A 21,693-nucleotide genomic window follows, 5' to 3' on the forward strand; every position below is an offset into this window, starting at 1 on the left:
AGACTTAGTATTTCTTAATTTTAATTTTATCATTACATACTTCATAATACACACACATCAAAGAGATGAAAGTTTCATTTTTCTATCCAATTTTTTACTCTAGCTACCAGCAAGTACCAAGCCTTTCCAGGAAGCCCAAAGTGAATTGAACCAGGCTGCAGCTGACCTGAACCAGTCAGCAGGGGAAGTAGTCCATGCCACCCGTGGACAGAGTGGAGAACTAGCAGCTGCCTCTGGAAAATTCAGTGATGACTTTGATGAATTCCTCGATGCTGGCATTGAAATGGCTGGTCAAGCTCAGGTAACTTGGAACTACTGGTGATGCTTGGTCCTGAGTTCACATATACCTTTCTGTTGAACATTTGGGACCTCTATTTTCTTGTGTACATTGATAGAGACAAGTTTCAGGGAACCTGGGAGTAGTTCTGTTCTCTATACTTCTTGGGAAGATCCTTGATCCATGATGATCTCATTAGCATGGTACTGTCCGAAGATGGTATCAAACTTGGATCTTTGCCAGTGAAAGAAGTATTTCTAGGTTCCAAAGGATATGTTTTTCTTTTTCTGTCCTGCATTAGGCAGTTTTTCTATTTACTTTTGCCATTTGAGATAGAAACATGGGATACATTTAATGGAGAATAGGGTATCAGATTGAAATTTAATATAACTTGTTAAAAATTTGTGTTTATATTTTCTTGTGTTGCTTGGCACATTTAAAACTATCATTTTGAAACCTCATAACAGTTAAATTTTCCCCTCCTACAAATCTCTTTTTAGAGCAAGGGATCACTGTTTTCTGAACTCTAGTGATCCTCCCTAAGAGAGATCCAGGATATTTTTTGCCCTCTTATACATAAAAGGTGTTTTTTTTTCTTTTAATTTTCAGATGCTAGGCCAGGTGAGAAAAGTCTTTTTTCTTTTTCTTTTTTCTTTTTTTTTCTTTTTTTTAACTGTGTAGAAGCTGCCAGCATGTAATCAACCCTGCAAATAGAGACAATGTGGGTCATTTGTGCCAGGCTGAGATGTACAAGCTGCTTGACAACCCAGGCATTGTTAAGCAAGTTGCTGGAATTGTTTGTGGGGTGAACACAGCTCCTGTCAGACATTCAGTTGCTTCAGGATAAATTCTTGTCTCTAGAATATAATGTGTAGTGGGAGATCTCTCTGGATAAGGGGAGCCACTGATCAGCATCCTACAGAGACAGGCATCTGGAGACAAGGGCTGAATAATGGGATCTATATAGATGATTTACTTTTATTTCAAAATGCTCCCTGTGGCCCTATGAGTCCCAGGGATGACCTACAGACTGTAGTTAGTTTGGTTCCTTTTGACTTTCCAGACTAAAGAGGACCAGATCCAAGTGATAGGGAACCTCAAGAATATCTCCATGGCATCCAGTAAGCTGTTGCTAGCTGCTAAATCTCTCTCCGTTGATCCAGGGGCCCCTAATGCAAAAAATCTCTTAGCAGCAGCTGCAAGGTAAGAGGGAAAAAAATGAGGGGTTATACTGTGTCAGTGTGACAGTTCTTTTCTCTTATAACATCTTTAAATGCTTAGTCTAGCCTCTTGTTGCCACATCTACTCCGTGCATACCTCTTGAGTAGCAGAAAATGTACTCTCAAGACTTCTGGTAGTTTATGAAAGTAGATTGTTTGTGTATTTTCACTATGCTTTAAATGAACTTGTATCATGCCCATAGATAGACAGACACCATATTTGTATCAGGCATTTAAAGATGGTTTGTTATATTGAATTTAAAGTTACAGTTTTTTTCCCCACAAGACTTTTTTTTCCTCCTTTTTATCCTAATGACTCACATTTCTATAGTGATTTACATATTTAGAAAATGTCTTGCCCATGTTCACATATCTAGTAACTATCTGGGATGAAATTTGAACCTAAATCTCTTGATTCCAAATCTATTGCAGTTTTTACTAAATTCTAAACTTTATTTTTGCCATCTCAGTTTAAAAGGATTTTTTTAAGCAGCTTGATCCTTGAATAATTGTATTTCCCATTCAGTTTCTTCCTCTTTTTTTAAAGTGTAAATATAACTGAATTCCATATTTACCATTACATTTTGTCATTATTTCTTCCACCCTGAACAGTCATATTGTTGATTTATTTCTTTTTTTTCCTTGTGAAGCTGCTGTAAGAGTTTCCTTTTGCATGTGAAGCTGTTTCCATTCCTAGATGGTTTTTTAGTCTCTCTTAGAACTAGAGCTACCAGAGAATATACAAATACCTTAAGACATTTCAAATTCCATTTACATTTTTATTCTGAACTTAATAAACACCATATAAAGTGAGCACCTCAACATACATAGTTGGACAGAAAAATAGGAATATAATCAAAATTATGAATATGTCTTGTTTACAACATGATTTTCTTTAACGAAATTCAAATGTAACTATAATAGCTGTCCTCCTAATCTATGGTTTTATTTCTGACTTTCCTCCTGATTTTTATTCTTTTTTTTTGTTAGTACCCTATTCCTATCCTCTCCATTGCTACTACCACCACCACCACCCCCATTCGAAAGAAAAGTAGAAACAAATTCTTAAAACAAATATGTGTAAACAAGAAACAAATTCTCACAATATCCATATTTCAAACTGTATATCTTATTCTGAATCTTGAGTCCATCATCTTTCTTTCATGAAATGAATAGCAGGTCCCATCATTGGGCCTCTGGCATCACAGTTGATCATTGCATTTATCAGTTTTTCAGTCTTTCAAGACTGTATTTTTTTAAGTGGTGTTGTTATTATGTAGATTGTTTTTGTGGTTTTGCTCATTTCATTCTTCATCAGGATCACACAAGTCTTCCTAAGTTTCTCAAATTGTCCATTCCTTTCATTGTTTTTTTAGCGCATGGTAATCCTCCATTACATTCATAAAGCATAATTTGTTCAGGCATTTCTCCATTGATGGATACCCACTTTGTTTCCAATTCTTTGCTACTATGTAAAGAGTTACTTCAAATATTTTTGTACATATAGACCTTCTTTCTCTTTCTTTTATTTTTTTAAATTTTTGCAAGCCCGTGGGCTTAAGTGACTTGCCCAAGGTCACATAGCTAGATAATTATTAAGTGTCTGAGGCCGGATTTGAAATCAGGTCCTCCTGACTCCAGGGCCGGTGCTCTATCCACTGCATCACCTAGCTGCCCACTTTTTCTTTGATCTTTTTTGAGGTATAGGCGTAGTAGTGATATTGTTGGTTCAAAGGTGCTGCACAATTTAGTGACTTTCTAAATTGCTTTCCAGAATAGCTGGAATATTTAGCAATTCCACCAGTATCTATATCTATATCTATATCTATATCTATATCTATATCTATATCTATATCTATCTACATATACATATATATATATATGAGATCATTAAAAAAAGGGAAAAGGACAAAGATGTACAAAAATTTATAGCAGTTCTTGTTGTCAAAGAGTTAGAAACTCAGGGATTGCCCATCAATTGGGGAATTGTGGTTTATGAATGTGGTGGAATATTATTATTCTATAAAAATGATTATTAGGCATATTTAAGAAAAACCTGGAAAGACTTAAACTGATAAATGAGTTAAGTGAGCAGAACTAAGAGAGCATTGATCACAGCAACGGTAACATTGTGTGATGATCAACTGTATAAACTTAGCTTTTCTCAACAATGCAGTGACCAAAGACAAATTCCAAAATTATTGTGATGGAAAATGTCATCCACATCCAGAGAAAGAACTATGGAGTTTGAAAGCAAACCAAAACATAATATTTTCAGTTAATTTTTTTCTTATAGTTTTCTCCTTTTGTTCTTATTTTTCTTTCATACCTTGGCTAATATGGAAATACGTTTAACATGATTATATGTATATTATATAGATTACTTGCTGTCTTGGGGGCGTGGAGGAAGAAAATTGTGGGATTCAAAATCTTACAAAAAATGAATGTTGAAAACAATCTTTTCATATGATTGAAAAAATACATAAAAAATTTAAAAATAAAAGAGTAACCAAAAAAAGCCAATTCCATCAATAGCCCCTTTAACATGCCTCTTTCTTTAACCACTCCAACATTTGTTTCTTTTTTCTCTCATTTTTTTAGGGGTTTTTTTTTTTTTTTGCAAGGCAAACAGGGTTAAGTAGCTTGCCCAAGGACACACAGTTAGGCAATTATTAGGTGTCTGAGGCCAGATTTGAACTTGGGTACTCCTGACTCCAGGCTCAGTACCCTAACCGCCTCTTTTTTTTCCTCTCATTTTTAGCAATCATATAGTTATGAGGTAGAATCCTGACTTAATTTCCTCTAACTTTAGTGATATGGAACATTTTTGCCATAGGCTTATTCAAAGCTAAGATTTCTTTTTTTGAATACTGCCTTTCATTTCCTTCACCCTTTCTATCTATTGGGATATGACTTTTTTTCTTATAAATTTGAATCAGTTCCTTGTATAGCTTGAATATAAGGCATTTATCTGAGAACCATGCTATAATGATTTTTTTCCATTTAACTATTTCCATTCTAATTTTAATAGCAAAAGTTTTGACTGCACAAGAAAGTTTGAAATTTATGTGATGTGATCAAAATTGTCTATTTCCTCTTTTGTGGTCCTTGTTTTCCCTTGTTTAGCTCAGGAGCTGTTCCCCTATCCCATAGTCGAGCTCCATTTAATAGATTTGCAAAAGTAAGTACTCTCGCTTTTTAGATCTATTGTTCTCCCAGTTGGATTTTTAGCAGGTGTTGCTGATTCTTTACTCTTCCTCTACTTGTCTAACTAGCCAAGACTCTTGTGATAAAACTCTTCCCAGGTATCTCAGCTCACATGGCTTTCATTATCTTTCATTTTTAAATATGTCAAAATTACAGTGACTTGAAAGTGTCCATTCTGGAACATGCTGTTCATTGCCTTAGATTGTGAGAAGGAAAGTCTAGCAAAGTAGAACTATTTTTCAGAGCTGAGATATCCTAGGAGAAGGTCAAAATTGGACTTTTAAAGTTCTGGGTATCAAATAAAAGAGATATTCCAAATGAATGTTATTAGCATTCATAATAGTCATACCTCAAATCCCTACTTAGAAAATTGAAGAAAAATTGAGGATAAAAGTGCCCCCCCTTTAAAAAATCTAAAAGAAATCTTTCTTTAGCACAATAGATTATCCAAATTCCTCTATCAGTCTCAAAGTGAGTACAGAAACCCAGGGCCAAACTATCCTCTTGATTTTTCCTTTGAATAACTCCAGCAGGAATCATAACATCATAGATTTAGAGTAGGAAGGCACCTTAAGAGTTCATCCAATCTAACCCTCCTTCTGCAGCTGAGGAAACGAAACCCAGAGAGTTGAAATAACCAACATTTTATAGTTTCGTAATAACAGTTATCCCCCCCCCACCCCTACAAATGAGGAAACAAAAGCTCTTTAAGGCAAGTGTGGTACAGTGGAAGGAGTGATAAGCTTGGATTGCTGACTATGGAGTCATCAGCCCTGAGTTCAAATCCCAGCCTTACCATTTACTGTGGTGCAATAGATGGAATGCCAAGCCTAAAATCAAGAGGGCTCATCTTCCTGAGTTCAAATATGGTCTCAGATTTACTAGACAGATCACTTAACCCTGTTTGCTTCAGTTTTTTCATTTGTAAAATGAATTAGAGAAGAAAATGGAAACTTCTCTAGAATCTTTGCCAAGAAAACTCCAAATTGGGGGGGGGGGTCACAAAGAGTTGGACACAATTGAAAAACAGCAACATGTAATAGGAAAGTCATTTTAATATCTCTAAGTCTTAGTTTCCTCATCTGTAAAATGAAGGGTTTATATTAGATGACCTCTTAAGTACCTTCTAACTTGGGCAAGCTGGTACATAGCTCAGAAGGAATCAGAAGGCAAGCCATCCCCTTCCCCTCATTCAAAGTTGTGTGCTCGCTTCATTGTATGCTACAAATTAATCATGTAAGAGTGCTCAAATTAAAACCGCTCCAACACATGAAGAAACTGTTGTGAGCAGATAAAAGCAACTATTCCCCAGGTACCCAGTGACTTTTCTAGAGCTTTTTTCTCCTTTGTTTCAGCCCAAAGTAGAAATGCTGGGGTGGGGGTGGGGCAAAAAATGATTCTTTTCCTGTCAGGATTATATCTCAGTCAGGTTACTGTAAACTTTGTCTAAGGCACCCAACCAGAAAGGATGAGCATGACCAATTAAGTGTCTGGACATCATCTTAAATCATCAACATTCCAGGCAGTGTTGTTCTTCCTAGGATGAGAAGATCCTTGATCTATATGCAGGAATGCTCAGAGGTCATCTGGTCCTAAGGGAATGAACATACAGCCTACAGCACTCTAGAGGGTCCTGAACCAGATTATGATTTAATTTGGAAATATTTAGCAAAATAAAAATATAATGGAATCTAAGTAGTGTCAGTTTGTGATTTTCTGAGTCAGTTTCCAGCTAACAGGGATCTTTATATAAGGGTTGTGGTCCCCATTTCTATTTGAGTTTGACACCAAGTCGTCTCTAAGTACTTCATTCCATAGATTAGGAAACTGAACCTTAGCAAAGGATGAGTGACTTGTCCAAGGTCACAAAGGTAACCCAAAATCTTTGTTCTTTCTACTGTAACTTTCTGCTGAGTATTAAATTATCAAGTGCAGATTTCAAATAGATCCTAGATATAATCTAGTAAAAGCATTCATTTGATCTAATTTTTAGTGCAGTTTTCTTATCTAAACTATAAGAAAACACATATAAAAACATGTACAAAACTGCAAACTCTTTAAAATATTTTAAGTGCATATTGACTTTATGAAGATACTAGCAAAATAATCTCTTGATTTTCATGTTCCCTTTTGAACTCTTTTCCTTCTATATATTTTTCCCCTATTATGGTTGCCTAGCTACCATAATATGACTATTGTTTTGAATCATAATTTCTTCATAATCTTCATGTTGGTCACTTACCATGGAGAGTACATTTCTTTTATTCCAATATCATAATTTTAGCATTTTTACAACCTTTAAACCAAAGATTCTCATCCATTTGTTGTGTCCTAGATCCCTTTGGAAGTAACAAGTTCAGAAACCCTAAGATATGAACCCCTTTCCTAAAGGAAAGTGTATGGTCAGCCCCACACTTTTCACAGATGAGGAAACTTAAGGCCCAGAGGGGTGACAATCTCATTCATGTAGTAGAAAATTCAAGACTAATTCTTTGGGCTCGATTCCCTACTCATTGCTTTTTTTCATTTTCCACCCTGATGTCTCTAGGTTATTCATATGGTCATCATATGACTGAAGGGTAATGGCATTGTTGCTTTCCAGAGCATGAACAAGCCAGTCCAGTGTCTCAATCCTGAATTTCCTGCCCTCTCTTTTCTCCTCCCCCAATCCCCCAACATTTTCAAACTTGAGTCTGTTGTTCTTTGTTGGACTGTTTGGTCCTTTTACCCATGGGAAAGACAGTTTTCTTCTCAATAGAAAATGGAACATTTCTTTGTGTAATGGACCTTTATTTTTTCCTCAGAATAAAAGAAGGGGGAGGGGAGGGCAGAGAACATTTGAAGAACCCAATCATCTTATTTCAAATGTCTACAGTGGCATGACTTTCACTTTGCTTTCATTTGCTTTCATTTCATAATGGGGATGTGGAAACTTGTTTATTTCCTTCAATTGTGCTGGTTCAGGATGTGGCCTATTCTCATGAGTCTGGTTGAGTTGAGAACCATTTTCACCAGCCCCTGTCTCGGGATGAGCAGCTGGGTTGGTGCTTTTTGATTGTGTCCAGGGACTAAGAAACCAATTTTCAGTTGCAAGAAGAAGGTGCTCTACCTCTATTTCCCCCTCCCTGCTGCTGTTGCTGACACTGCAACCCTGCCAAGCCCCTGGCATGAAATATTCGACAACTTGAGAAGCAATTTACCCTTCTTTCCCTCCAAAGATACCCTGGATGCTGAGGTTATACTGGGGATCATAAGATTTTTTTTCCACTTCTTTCCCATCCTTAGTTTTGACTCTCTAGGAACTTGCAATTTAATTAACACCTGTCTCCCCCATTGCCACTTGGATTTTGCTGTTGGTCCCAGCCGAGTCTGCTTGAGCTCCTAAGAGACTGTCACCAAAGCTGGAACAGCAATTCTCTTTGTATAAGAGAAGGGAGACAGGAATTGGGATGTGCAAGGGGAAAAAATGGTCTTTTACTTTTGATCATTCTGTTTCTTCCTCCCCAATCCTAATTGTTCTTCTGCTTTGCTTTTTTTTCCTTTGAATAGTAACCATCTCTAGAGTACAAATCAAATCCTACTTTCTTTAAAAAGACGTTTTTGACTATAATAGTTGACACTGATTTCTTTCTTGCCATTCGTGATCTTCTTTTGGCATTTGATTGTTTCAACCACAGTCTTCTCCCCCCGCCCCCCTGCCACCCATATCCTGGAAAATATATATAATCCATCTATCAGTATGCTATGTATGTATGTTTAACTACAGCTATATATAGATAGATAGTATATAAATATAGATAATAGATAAATATGTACATGTATGTATTGCATATAAATATGTTGTATATATGTATGTGTGTGGAGGGTGGGAGAGAGAGCTCATCAGTCCTCTTGGGCAATGTTTGTGTCATCTTTTCTGATTTTCTTATATTACTATTTATCTTTTTACAGGTATTGTATCACTTCTCCCTAAATAGAATATAATTCAATTCAGCAAACAGTTATTCAGGATCCCCCCTCCCCCATAGATAAAGTCTAGTCCCTAGACAAGGACAAGGGTCTAAGTTTTATAATTCTTAACTCCCCCATATGACTAGTACCGTATGTTGTCAAAATGAGCATCCATAAATATTTGTTGGTCAGTGAATCTCCTTATCTTCCCTAAACTCAGTAATTCAAAATCAGGAACAATGCCTTCGCCATCCTCTCCATTCCCTATCATACTTTACACATAGTGAATGCTTATCCATATTCACTTTGGATTCTCTCTATGCTGTATCCCTTACAATACTCTGGTTTCGGTCATTTTAGTGTCATTGAACAGATTTAAGTTTAGAAATCCCTTCAGTAGTATTAGTGTCTTGAGGCTCAGGTCTACTTGCTTTTATCCTTGAATAGAGGAATATCCCTGGTTTGTATTTTCATTATCAGTCACTCCATCCCAGTACCATATGGTAACTGCCAACTCCAATATGCTTAATGTATGATAATCTCTTGAGTGTCCTCTGTAGAAGTTAGTGATTTCCTGAGTCAGATACCATACAACTTTTCACTTTGAGTATCCTGACTTGACTTTTTTATTCTTTCTATACACTTTGAAGTGAGTAAATAAATGTGACTGATAGTCTAATCAAGGCTACTCAGTGTCTGTCTATATTACCTGATGAATTCTTAAGTATAAGGTGTACAAGACCTTATTTTTAAAATCTAATGTTTTAAATCAGATGACCCTGACATTGGCAAGAGCTGAAAACAAACCATATAAAGAGTTGGCATACTGGAAAAAGCATAAATAAAATGAAACATTTGTGTTTGAATATCAAATGATCCTGACCTCACCACAAATGGTATGGCACTGTTAATTGAGTGTATCAATAAATAATGACTTATTGACTTATTAAACCATAATTTAGCTTGTTCCCCTGAATGGCACTGTACCAATCATTGTATAAGAAACAGTCCCTGCTTGCCCTTGAGAGGATGTCACTCCATCCAAGTTGTTATAACATACTGTTTTTTTCTTCTCATGCAGTAAAGAAAGAATAGAGATACTTTGTCATATGTTATCCCAGTTTAATGCTTATCTAGTGTTGGATTTTTCATCACTAGTTACTTAAAAATTGTTTAAGGAAAATCTGTGAGCAAATAAATAAATTTGACTACAATCAGATGTGAAGGGTGAGGGAGAGAGGAGGATTTTTTTAAATTTTTTCCATATCCAAAGTTCACAGATTTTTTTTTACTGTCACTACTCTAACTCATCTTAAGTAAATTTAAAATTCAAACTAGAGTCTAGAGTCTTCTCATCAAATAATTAAGCTGATTGTCCTTTGTATATTGGAAAAGCCTCTTCATTTCATTTGCATATACTCTGGCAAACTTAAAGCAATTTATTAGTAAAATGCATTCTTTCTCTGAATCCAAATCCTCTGCCCTTTCCATTGAACCAGAGTCCATATAGGGGGTTTGAAGTAGTATCTTGTTATAATGTCCAAAAGAGCAACAGATATGGAGTCCAAAGTCCTGGAATTTGATCCAGGGCTCTGGGTCTTAGTTCCATCATCTACCAAAGTGAGAGCTGTATAGCCTACCTCACTAGGTAGGCAAGACTAAATGTGCAAGCCAGAAAATAATATGTCTTAGGTGTTACTGTCATTTTTATTATAGGACTTGAACTGGGTCATATAGAAGAAGAGTAGCTTACATTTTGTTTATGATTCGCTAAACCTTACAAAACCAAATCCTGTCAAAATGGGTGGAATGTAAATAAATGGAAAGAGTATTCTAGATGAAATATGAACAAAGACATGGGCATTAGAATGAGGGGTGGGGGGGTGACCTAATGCATTGACTTGGTTTTATATTGAAAGTTGTAACATAGTTTTGAGTGGTTCAGTAGGAGTCAAATTGTGGAGAGAATTAAAAAATTGTTTTCCTTTTTTCTCCTTCCCCAACCTTATTGTTATTGTCCAGTTGTGTCCAGTTCTTTGACCCAATGAACCATTCTTGGAATGGTTTTCCATTTCTTTCTCTAGTGGATTAAGGCACAGAGGTTTAATGATTTACCTAGGATAACACAGCTAATAAGTGTCTGAGGCCAAACTTGAACTCTTCTTCCTGATTTCAATCACAGCACTCTATCTGCTGAATCACCTAGCTGTTTCCTAGGTTTACAGAAGTTAAGTGACTTCCCCATACAGCTAGTCTGAAGTCAGATTTGAACTTCATTATTTCCTAATTTTACTTCCTAACCTTACTTACTCCATGTTAATAAAAGACACTCAGTGATTTGAGTAACTTTTTTCTCATCCACATTCTGCCCACTGAAATATTTTGACCTGGACTCACATAATCCCTTTCCATTCTTTGGCTCTGGATCTTTGCTTTCTCCTTAACTCTACTTTTACCTTGAAACACAGTAGTCACTTCTGCAATGTCTGTCAAATTTCATTACAGTATTTAGTAGTGAAATGTGTGCTCTGAAAATAATCCAGCTCTTTGAATTATAAATATCTTATAACTTAAAGTAGGTGGCAGTCTCTGCCTCCCATATTAGAAGATGTTGTTCAAAATTTTAAATCTTTCCCAAAAGTCCATGGTGGTTTCAAAACAGTACCAAGATTGGATCTAAGATTCTGGTTTATTTCTTTGTGTTGCAACTGCCCAATCCACAAATGAAGATCACATTTTTGTTAAGAACAGTGTTCAGTCCTGCATTTAAGGATATGAATTCATGTGGGATTATATGAAAAGTACTCTTAAAATTTCATTGTACTTTTTTACAACAGAAAATTCTTATTAAAATCTTAGAAATGGCAAGAGGTATCCAGATTATTCTTTGTAACGATAATTAAAGGTCTTGGAAACAGTATTAATATAATTTTATTACTATTTGAACTTCATTGAAAAGTCTTGCTCATGTATGTGTATTGACATAGTCATTAATTCTTAAAAGAAACACAAGTTTTCCTCAGAAGTCAGACCAATAATTATAAACAATGTAATGATTCTGATTTGCTTGAGGGAAAAGTTCCTCAAGTAATGTTGGGGTTTTTTCCTTGTTTAGAACCTATAGCTTACAGAAGAAGAGCAGCCTTCAATAGGACTGAACCCTACTTAATTAATTGAATTTGTTATGGACTAGGAAAATAAAGTAAGAGTAATCTCATCATCAATCTTTATAAACAATTCTTTTTTTTTTTCTCCTAGAGCTGTGACAGAAAGTATTAACCAGCTCATCACACTGTGTACTCAGCAAGCACCAGGCCAGAAGGAATGTGACAATGCCCTCAGGGAACTTGAGGTATTATTACATGGAATGATTCTTAGAGATATCAAAGGGTGGAGAGACTGGTGTCATTCTCCCATTTTCTTGTAAGGTTACTGCCCTGTGCCTTACTCATTTCCTAGCCTTTTTTCTGAGAAGGGAATAGTTACTTATACTGATTACTCTTTGACTGATGCTGTGAATATCAGACCAAAACTGAATAACTAGCTTAGATAATGTTTTATATCCTGAGGCAGTTGAGAATGACAGCTCACCTGGGACACACTACTTCCTGAGTGAAAAATACATTTCAACTGTACATCTGTACAACAAAAGTTTGGGTCAATTTTCTAGGCAGAATTTTGCAAAATGACACTTACTGACCAAAAGAGTTTGAGCAAAGTCAGAGTCCTGGCCTCACCATGACCTGATAACAATATAGTTGCAGCTATATTTAAGGTCCTAACTCTTATACCTCAATATAAAGAGTACAGATATTTGTGACAGAAAATGAATGAAAGCATGCCCCTTCCCAACCCTTTACAAGCCAGCCATTGCATTGATGAAAGGCATGTTAATCAGAACAAATTGATCTCAGTAAAAATAAATCAGTTACATTTCTATAGACATTTGATTTCCCTTACAGGGATGCTACTTGGTTGTCAATAATTCAGAGCATTTGTATGTTTTTCATGCTACATAGTTCTGATATCTTGGGATTACCCAAAGATTCCAGAGGACATTCCACAATTAGCCAGAAATAATTCTGACTTCCCACTTGCTCATGATATAGTCTTTATAATTGACTTTTTATTCCTGGCCATGGAATAGTATCTTGGAACTCAGGATGTATAATTACTCTATTAAAAATTACTTTAGGGGCAGCTAGGTGGCGCAGTGGCGTAGTGGATAAAGCACCAGCCTTGGAATCAAGAGTACCTGGGTTCAAATCTGGTCTCAGACAATTGATAATTTCCTAGCTGTGTGGCCTTGGGCAAGCCACTTAACCCCATTGTCTTGCAAAAAAAAACTAAAAAAAAAAAAAGAGCTGAATGTAACCTTAATAATCATTTTTGCTAGGGCATATCAACTTAAGTATAAGGTGAGCTATTTGTCTTTACTTGGTTACCTACTGTTACACTAGTTTAGCTATTTTTTCCTTCTACCCTGTGTTTTTAAGTGGTCTGAGTTGAAGGGACAGAAATTTGGATTGAATCTGACACTTGACTTAGGCAGAAGTGTTCAGGTTGGTTCGTTTCCCCTTTACACAGGAAAAGAATAGGTATAAATTATATTTTATAATATATTTCATACCTCATTTATATCTAAAGATGCTTTCATTTGGAAGAATGGAAAACAAAATTGAAATAATGACTGTTCTTATTTAAAAAGAAAAAATCATAGGATCCTGAATAATCCATTTAAAATAGATCCTATGTGAATGAATTTTGCTTTAAGGTGAATTCTTCAAAAAAAAAGTCAAACTAATGATAAAAGAAGGAATTTACATAGTTGGTTACCTGAGCCCAAAATAGTGTATGCTTTTGAAACAGATTGTAATTTGAGATTATAAACAACAGAAACAGTGATTAAATGGAAAAAATAAACAAGGAAAATGAGTTATACTCTACAAAGGGTTCAACATCTATTGATAATTTTTTAAAGACTTTTTTTAAATTGGAAAAATTAAAATAAGCATAGTCAGACTCTGTTCATCAGTTGCCTTTCTATGTTGAGATTTAGTGTTCTTTTACCTTCATAATTGATTCCAAGGTGGTTGAAGCAATGGGAATTGTCTTATACATGGAGCTAATGAAGACATTCTGTGATTTTGTTAATAATAGCAAATAGACTCTGTGCCCAAAGGAAGGCAGAAAGAGTTTATTATTTTGGGACTTTAGCATTTTGTAAACTACTCAGAATGCAAGCTGGTTGAAAGAGTGATTTGCACCATCAATAACCACTGCCTGATTAAATTTTCATTTATCTGTGGGGGAACCTATCTTTTTAAATAAATTGAATCATAGATCTAGAGGGGACCTCAGAGGTCATCTAATCCAGCCCCTCTCATTTTTACAAATGAGGAATATGAGACCCTGGACTTTTAAAGTGACTTTCTTAAGATCATTTAGGCAATGTACCACTAGAGGCAGTATTTCAACTCATACTCCAGAACAATTATTCTTCCCATTCTCTCTATGGGTTTTCTAATGATGTCTAAAGAGGTTATCTACTATTTAATGCCACCATTCTTTTTACCCTGTCCCTTATTCCTATACCTTATACTGAAAGTGTATGCCATTGGATTGTGGAGGAAAGAGCACTGCCTTCATAACTTTAGGCAAGGATCTTGACCTCTTCAGTATCTTCATCTATAAAGTAGACTAGACAGCCCTGAGGTCCATTCTATTACATTATATAAGTATCCTCATCATATTTCATATCTGATGCTTCTTAAGTCCTCATCATCAGGATATCATATGAAGAAAAATTTGGCTTTTTATATATCTCACTATTAAATGCAGTAAGTAGATAGGAATCTAGATTAGACTTTTCTTTTTTCTATCATCTGAATATAGTTTATCCAGGATCTAGAAAACAGAGAGTTAGACATGGTATCCACAGAGAGGCCCCATATTTAATTAAAACCTTCACTGATGGAGTCCAAGAGACTTAAATCAGAAGCTTTTTATGGCTGTCAAAAGAAAAAAAAATTCATCAACCAACCTAAATTATCTTTCTATTAGACTAGTCACAGATGATTGTCCTTTCTCATCATGATTTGCCTCCCACCCCTGAAGATAGTGAAGGAAAAAAGTTTCAAAGTTCAAATGCTGAAAGAGCCCAACAATTATCAGTACAGGTTAAGTTCACAAATTAGTCTTGAAATTAAATTCTACTTTCATCTCTAAAGGATTGACCAGGAAAATCTTGCTTTTTCTCATCTCCTTATATCTCCCCTACTTTTAGCGATAAAAATTATCAACCCTTACCTTAATTAGTACTCATTCATTTAGTGCTATATCTAATTAACAAAACTGGTCTCATCTTAATATGTTTATTTCAAGAATTCCAAGTTTAGCTCCTTAGAAGCAAAATGAACAATAATGATCTGAACTCTTTATATGGAAAAAATTTTGCTATTTGTGTATAGCATTATGTTGTCAATTTCATTTTATATGACGTGCTTTAAGATTTTGTTCTCTTTTTACAGACTGTTAAGGGAATGTTGGATAATCCCAACGAACCTGTTAGTGATCTCTCCTATTTTGACTGCATTGAAAGTGTAATGGAAAATTCCAAGGTATGACTGTTTTTGTTGTAGTAGCTAGTGTCAGCTTTCAAATAAAGTAAGAGGACCTGTACTTGTACTTCCATGTCATGTGTGATTGTCATATATATAGCTGTGTGTGTGTGTATCTATATGTATATCTTTATATATATGTGTGTATATATATATATACACACATATATATCCACCAAAGGCTGTGTGTCTCTGCAGTAATACATATATGTGATTACTTTTCTCATGATTGTGCACACAGATAAGTGTGCAAACACATGCATGTCTGCCTATATACCTATGTGTTTATGAATACATTAGTCTCTTAGATCCCTTCCAGCTCTTTTTCCTCTACTGCAAACATATAAACACACACACAGAGATGGGGGAGGGAGGGAGGGAGAGAGAGAGAGAGAGAGAGAGAGAGAGAGAGAGAGAGAGCGAGGGAGGTATATAAGAGTGTAATCATTTTGGCTATTTGAACTCTCAAGCTCAGAGAATGTTTTTGCAACATTCAAGTTAGTTTCAGAAATGCCTTACTTCCTTCTATAATTATAATTAAGACTTTACTTTTCTGTATATAAGTTAATCTACTTTGCATATCCAGGAAGTAAAGTTGTTTTCCTTTAATTATTAGAAACCTAATATATACCTAGTCTCATTACCAGAGGAATTACTCTCTAGGGGATTTTTATCACTAAAATGATTTATAGATTGGTGGTGCCATCTTACTAAGAAAAAGAAAATTAATTATTGTTTATTTTTCATTTCACTGCCTGTGGAGCCAGTTTAATAGTAATAGACATACCTGGTAATTTTTCTTGAAAAATCCATGCTTATAAACCCTTTTAAATGTTTTTGAGTTTACATATAAAATTTATATTAAATTATAAGGTAAGTATAAATATCAAATTTAGAATAGTAATTTTTTTTTTTTTAGCATTTTCATTGATACTACCAAATAAATTTCTTGGCACATTGTTCAGTCATTTAGTGATGTCTGATTCTTGATGACCATAGCAAGCCAGTGCTTTCCCTGGGGTTTTCTTGGCAAAGATAATGGAATAGTTTGCCATTTCCTTCTCCATTGGAATAAGGCAAACAGAGGGTAAATGACTTGCCCAGGGGTCATCGAACATATCTGAGTGTCTTGACACTATCCTCCGAGTCACCTAGCTACTTCTTGAGATATAGTACACACTTCATAAATGCATGTTGAATTGGATTCAGTCAGTCAACAAACATTTATTAAGCACCCAACTTTTGCCAAAAATATGCTAGTATTGGGTGATAAAAGACAATAGTTTAACAGTTCCTGCCTTCAAAAAGCATGTACTTTATTGAAATATTTATTAAGCTTTTTTATATTCATAATTAGTTTTTTGTTTGTTTGGGTTTTTTTTGTTTGTTTTTAGGTTTTTGCAAGGCAATTGGGGTTAATTGGCTTGCCCAGAGCCACACAGCTAGGTAATTATTAAGTGTCTGAGACAGGATTTGAACCCAGGCACTCCTGACTCCAAGACCGGTGCTTTATCCACTACACCACCTAGCTGCCCCTCATAATTAGTTTTTTATATGAAACTCTAGAAGTATGCAGTTCTAGGAGTCCCCAGATTAGATATAGTCACAGAAAGGGATGTCCAAGTTATATGTACTTTTGATCCTGTATATGAATATGCTCTCATCTATTAGAAAAAATACATTTTAAAGATGATAATTTCATGCTCCCAATTGATTATTTTTCTATTTAAATCTAAAATTTTTTAAATTTGCCTGTCCTTTATTATTATCAATGAAGGAGAAGACTAGAAAGAAGATAGAATTAAATTTCCTTGATGATTAAATTTTTTAGTCATTATTAGGATCTTGCATATACTATTATTGGAACAGTGCTTTCTTTGTTTCAGGTCCTAGGTGAGTCAATGGCAGGAATATCTCAAAATGCTAAGACAGGTGACCTTCCTCTGTTTGGAGAATGTGTGGGAATTGCTTCCAAAGCCCTCTGCGGTCTCACAGAAGCTGCAGCCCAGGTAAATCCTTTTTGGCCAAATATGGAATCAGACATTGATTCTCAGCTTCCACTTGAGTTTTAAATTAGGATTTCCATGGATTTGCAGAAGAATCTTGAAGGTTATCCGGGGTGGGGTGGGGGAGGGGGGAAGATGTGAGCTTGACCTTTCATTCAGTCACAAGAGCAAGGATTGACAGCTTTATTTTAATAGTTAGAAGATAGAATTGGATTCATTCCAGTCCAGAGAAACTGGCTGTAGATGGATTCTTGCCAGGTATGGTGGTACTTATTTATAATTCTAACTACTAGGGAGGCAGTGATTGAAGCAAAAGAACTTTACTTTTGAGCTCAGGAGTTCCATACTCCATTGTGGGCTAAGGTAATTGTGTATGGCTACTAAGATTAGCATTAATTAATGATCTTCCAGGAGTTGGGGGAAAAAACTGGGTTAGTTCCTGTGCTAATCAGCATAAAGGCAAATTCATGAGTAGTCCCTGTGTTTTGGCGGGGGGGGGGGGGGGGGGGGGGGGATAGAAAGAAGGAAGAAATGGAGAATACTTTCCACATTTTTGTTTCTATGTTGATATACAGGAAGACAGGAGATTCTATTCTTGTCCAAGATGAAAAAAAAGAAAGAATGAATGAATGGATGTTTGAATGAGTAAATGAATGAACAAAGCATTTATTGTGCTAGATATTTTTACTAAATATTAGATATGCAAAGGCAGTCTTTGATTAAAAAAAGAGAGAAAGAAGGAAAGATATTGGAGGGAGTTCTTGAAATATTTTGTGTCAAAAACACAAAAATCCATCTCTGTGAAGCCTATTAACCCATTCTTAGAATGTTTTTAAATGCATAAAATAAAATATATAGGATTCTAAAGGAAACTAATTATATTGAAATACAGTTATCAAAATATTTTTAAAATAAATTTGTGGTCTCCAAGTTAAGAACCTCTGCTTTAGAACTGGTTTCTCTCCCAGACAGAATAGTTGAAACTAGTGTTTCCTATGTTGTAACATCTTAAAGTTGGAAATTCAATAGAAGCATGGTACCTTCCACATCTTGTTGTTTCTTATCTGAGTTGAAAGGGATGATGATATAGAAAGAATAAGAGAAGCTCTTGGACAGGAGATAACAGAATGAATGAATGAGTTTTTTAAAAAGCATTTAATGCTTAGCACAATATTGGAAAAGCAAAAACAAAACAGCCTTTGTTCTCCAAATATTTGCATAAGAAAACACATGGAGATTGGTGGCCAAAGAGGGACACTGTAGTCTGGAAATGTTACTGGGAGGGTGAATAGAGTCCTAGGAAGTAGATTGGCATAACTTATCCAAGAACAGTTGCAGAGGTGATTGGTTCTGGGGTATGAGAATGGTTATAGATAGACAAGAAGCCTGCCAGGCAATTAAGACTGTGAAGGAAATGAAAAATATCCTTGAGAATAGGAATAAATTGACTGAGACTTTCCTGACATAGTGGACCAAAAAAGCAGTTATTAATCACTTTGGAGATACCCTAAGTTGAATTGTTCTTTCAGCTTATTATCTCTGGTGTGGGTGGTAATGGGAGGAGATGGGAGATGGGCTAAGAGTAGAGAATGGGGGGGGTGGGAGAGAGAGAGGAGAGAGAGAGAGAGAGAGAGAGAGAGAGAGAGAGAGAGAGAGAGAGAGAGAGAGAATGAATTCACCATAATAGTTTATACTTTTTTAAGGAATAGTTTTTGAGCTTTCACATTTACTATTATATAGCTCTGTTCCTATAAATCAAATATGACTTGTTTGAATTCTCTTTCAGGCCTTAAGATCACAAGGTTAATTGGTGTTCAAAAGTAAAGTTCAAGTGAGAAAAGTTTGAGACCCTCAGCAGTAATATATTAGGTGTCACCCCTGCTCCTTCTACTGTCAACATCTTGTGAATTTTTGAAATAACTGTTTGGTTTATTTAACTGACCCCAAAATTGTACATTGTTTCCATGAGTCCTCGCCAAAGAGAATTTCCATCAGTCTTCAATTTGGAAAGCTGAAGTGGATAAATAAAATCCTCTAGTTTTCTGAATATACAACCATCAGTACCATGTATATTTCTGGGTTGTATGGGTTGGTATATTTTCATCAATTTTCAGGAATACCCTTGGAACACTTACTTCAATAGAGATTAAGTGCATATTCTTTTTTCCCTCCTAAAAATGTTTCAGTGATTTTGTATATGTTTTACTGTACCTGAATCAGCATTTCTCAATTATTTTCATTATATCTGATTTTCACCAAACATAGCAGCAGCAAGGGCTAAATATTTTATAGCTTGAACTTTGTCATCATTTTTAGCAATATTATCACCACTCTTGCCTCCTTGTAGCCTAATGAAGTAGATAATACAACCTTTAATTTAACAATTGAGGAAATTGAGGCTATAGAACTTGGCATGTTCCTTGAGTATAGATAGTCAAGGTTAGCCTTTGAAAGGCAGAGCATGGGTTTTATTTCCACAGATTCTGTGTTTGGTGAAGTAAGCTGCCAGGTAACTGCCATAGTTCAGAGAGTTAGACCTGGAAGCAGAAACACTAGAGATTAAATCCTACCTTGGACATTTACCTCAGTCACTTAACCACTGGCTGTCTCAGTTTTCTCAGCTGTAAAATGGAAGATAAGAGTAGTGCTTACCTCCCAAGGATTTTGTAGCGATTAAATCAGATCATATTTGCTTAGACTAGAAAGTTCTTAATAAACAATTGTTTCCTTCCTCTGTTCTAGGCTGCTTACCTAGTTGGCATCTCTGACCCCAACAGCCAGGCGGGACACCAGGGTCTGGTAGATCACATCCAATTTGCCAGGGCCAATCAAGCGATCCAGATGGCTTGCCAGAATCTGGTGGATCCAGGCAGCAGTCCATCACAGGTAACCATTTAGGGCAAGATGAAAAATATTTTACCGTTATATCCAACTTCCTACCTATGTGAATTATCTTAGGTAGGTAAAAAGAATTGTGAAGTTAGGTTGGAGACTTTGCACATCCCATTCACATTCAAATGATGTAGTGCTCTGGATAAAGAATTTGGGGACAAAGAATTGAAGCTTTTTATAGATTGAAAACTAGAGAATGATATCTTAAGAAATAAAGACTATATATTATTGCTGAATAAAATAAAATCGGCCATGAGAAAAAGGGCATGAAGGAGAGAGTATTGTGTCTCGTGTTTCTTGATGTTGCTTAGGCAGTATTTGGAGGTAGTAGCTAGTGGCTCATTGAATAGAACTGCCTGACTTAGAGTCAGGATGACCTAATTCATATCGAGCTTCAATCACTTACTAGTTGTGTGGCCTGTTTGCCTTAGTTGTAAATTGTAATTGCCTCAAGCTCATCTGTTAAATGAGCCTGAGAAGAAAATGGCAGGCCATTTGAGTATCTTTACCAAGAAAACCAAGGGGAAAAAAAATGCCATTTTAGCAATATTGTATGTCTTCTTCCATAAATACCTTGTAAGCCATATGTTGCCTTTTTGTGGATATCTCTTCCTCTTTTTCCTCTATTTTGTTACTACTCTTTATTTTCACTTTAATCTCATTGCATAGTATACAGAACTGTAACTAGGGTGATACAGCTGGGATTTGTTTCAGAGTGCTGAAATTTAGTAAAAGTTGTCAGTATTTTGAGACCTTTGGCAGCATAAAAGAACTGTATTTGACTCAGTTAAAAAATAATTAAAATAAGAAGCTGTTTCACTTTATTCCCTTGATCTATTTACCTACCTGGTATCCTTCCTTATCTCTCCCTCCCTTCCTCTTCCTTCCTCCCTACCCATGCCCCATCAAGGTTCCTCAGCAGTATTTTTCATGTTTCATGCAATTTGCCCTAGGCATATTTTTTTTTGCTGCTTATCCTAGTTGTAGAAATGTCTTCTTTCAACTCTGCATAAATATTTAGAAAACCAGTTTGATTTTATTCCATTTCTTCTTTTTTTTTTTTTTTTTGGTAACACAATGGGGTTAATTGACTTGTCCAAGGTCACATAGCTATGTAATTATTAAGTGTCTGAGATCAAATTTGAACTCAGATCCTCCTGACTCTAGTGCTCTGTCCACTGTACCACCTAGCTACCCTCTTTATTCCATTTTTCTTCTGAAGATCCTGAATGAATGTTTGATATATGGACATATGGCCTATATCCTTATTAAATATATTAAGCACAGAATAGCCATTGTATATAGATTGCTCAATAATTGATGTTAGAAGAACTCAAATAGTAGAGACCTCAGGACAATTTTTTTTTTTAATAAGGCAGTGGGGTTAAGTTAAGACAAAAATTAAACATATGTTTCTCAGTGATGCCTAAGTCTGTGCTACAGCATATTGAAATCTTTACCATATCTATCTCTTTTCTCTCTTTATATCCTTCAGGTCATTTCTTTTCCTATTTTATTTT

The 21,693-nt window shown here is 35.5% G+C and overlaps 1 protein-coding gene across 11 annotated transcripts in view; it reads left to right on the forward strand.

Annotated features, from left to right (window-relative positions):
• Positions 1 to 21,693, forward strand: part of TLN2 (talin 2) — a 575,338-nt gene that overhangs the window by 415,031 nt on the left and 138,614 nt on the right. For all 11 annotated transcript variants that reach the window (XM_074234301.1, XM_074234300.1, XM_074234295.1 and 8 more), the window contains 6 exons: positions 104 to 301; positions 1,341 to 1,480; positions 11,914 to 12,007; positions 15,186 to 15,275; positions 17,162 to 17,284; positions 20,024 to 20,167. In XM_074234301.1, coding sequence (XP_074090402.1) covers positions 104 to 301; positions 1,341 to 1,480; positions 11,914 to 12,007; positions 15,186 to 15,275; positions 17,162 to 17,284; positions 20,024 to 20,167 — 789 coding nt within the window. The remainder of the gene's footprint in view (positions 1 to 103; positions 302 to 1,340; positions 1,481 to 11,913; positions 12,008 to 15,185; positions 15,276 to 17,161; positions 17,285 to 20,023; positions 20,168 to 21,693) is intronic.

The sequence above is a fragment of the Macrotis lagotis genome, chromosome 4 (assembly GCF_037893015.1).
Source record: "Macrotis lagotis isolate mMagLag1 chromosome 4, bilby.v1.9.chrom.fasta, whole genome shotgun sequence".
NCBI lineage: Eukaryota > Metazoa > Chordata > Mammalia > Peramelemorphia > Peramelidae > Macrotis > Macrotis lagotis.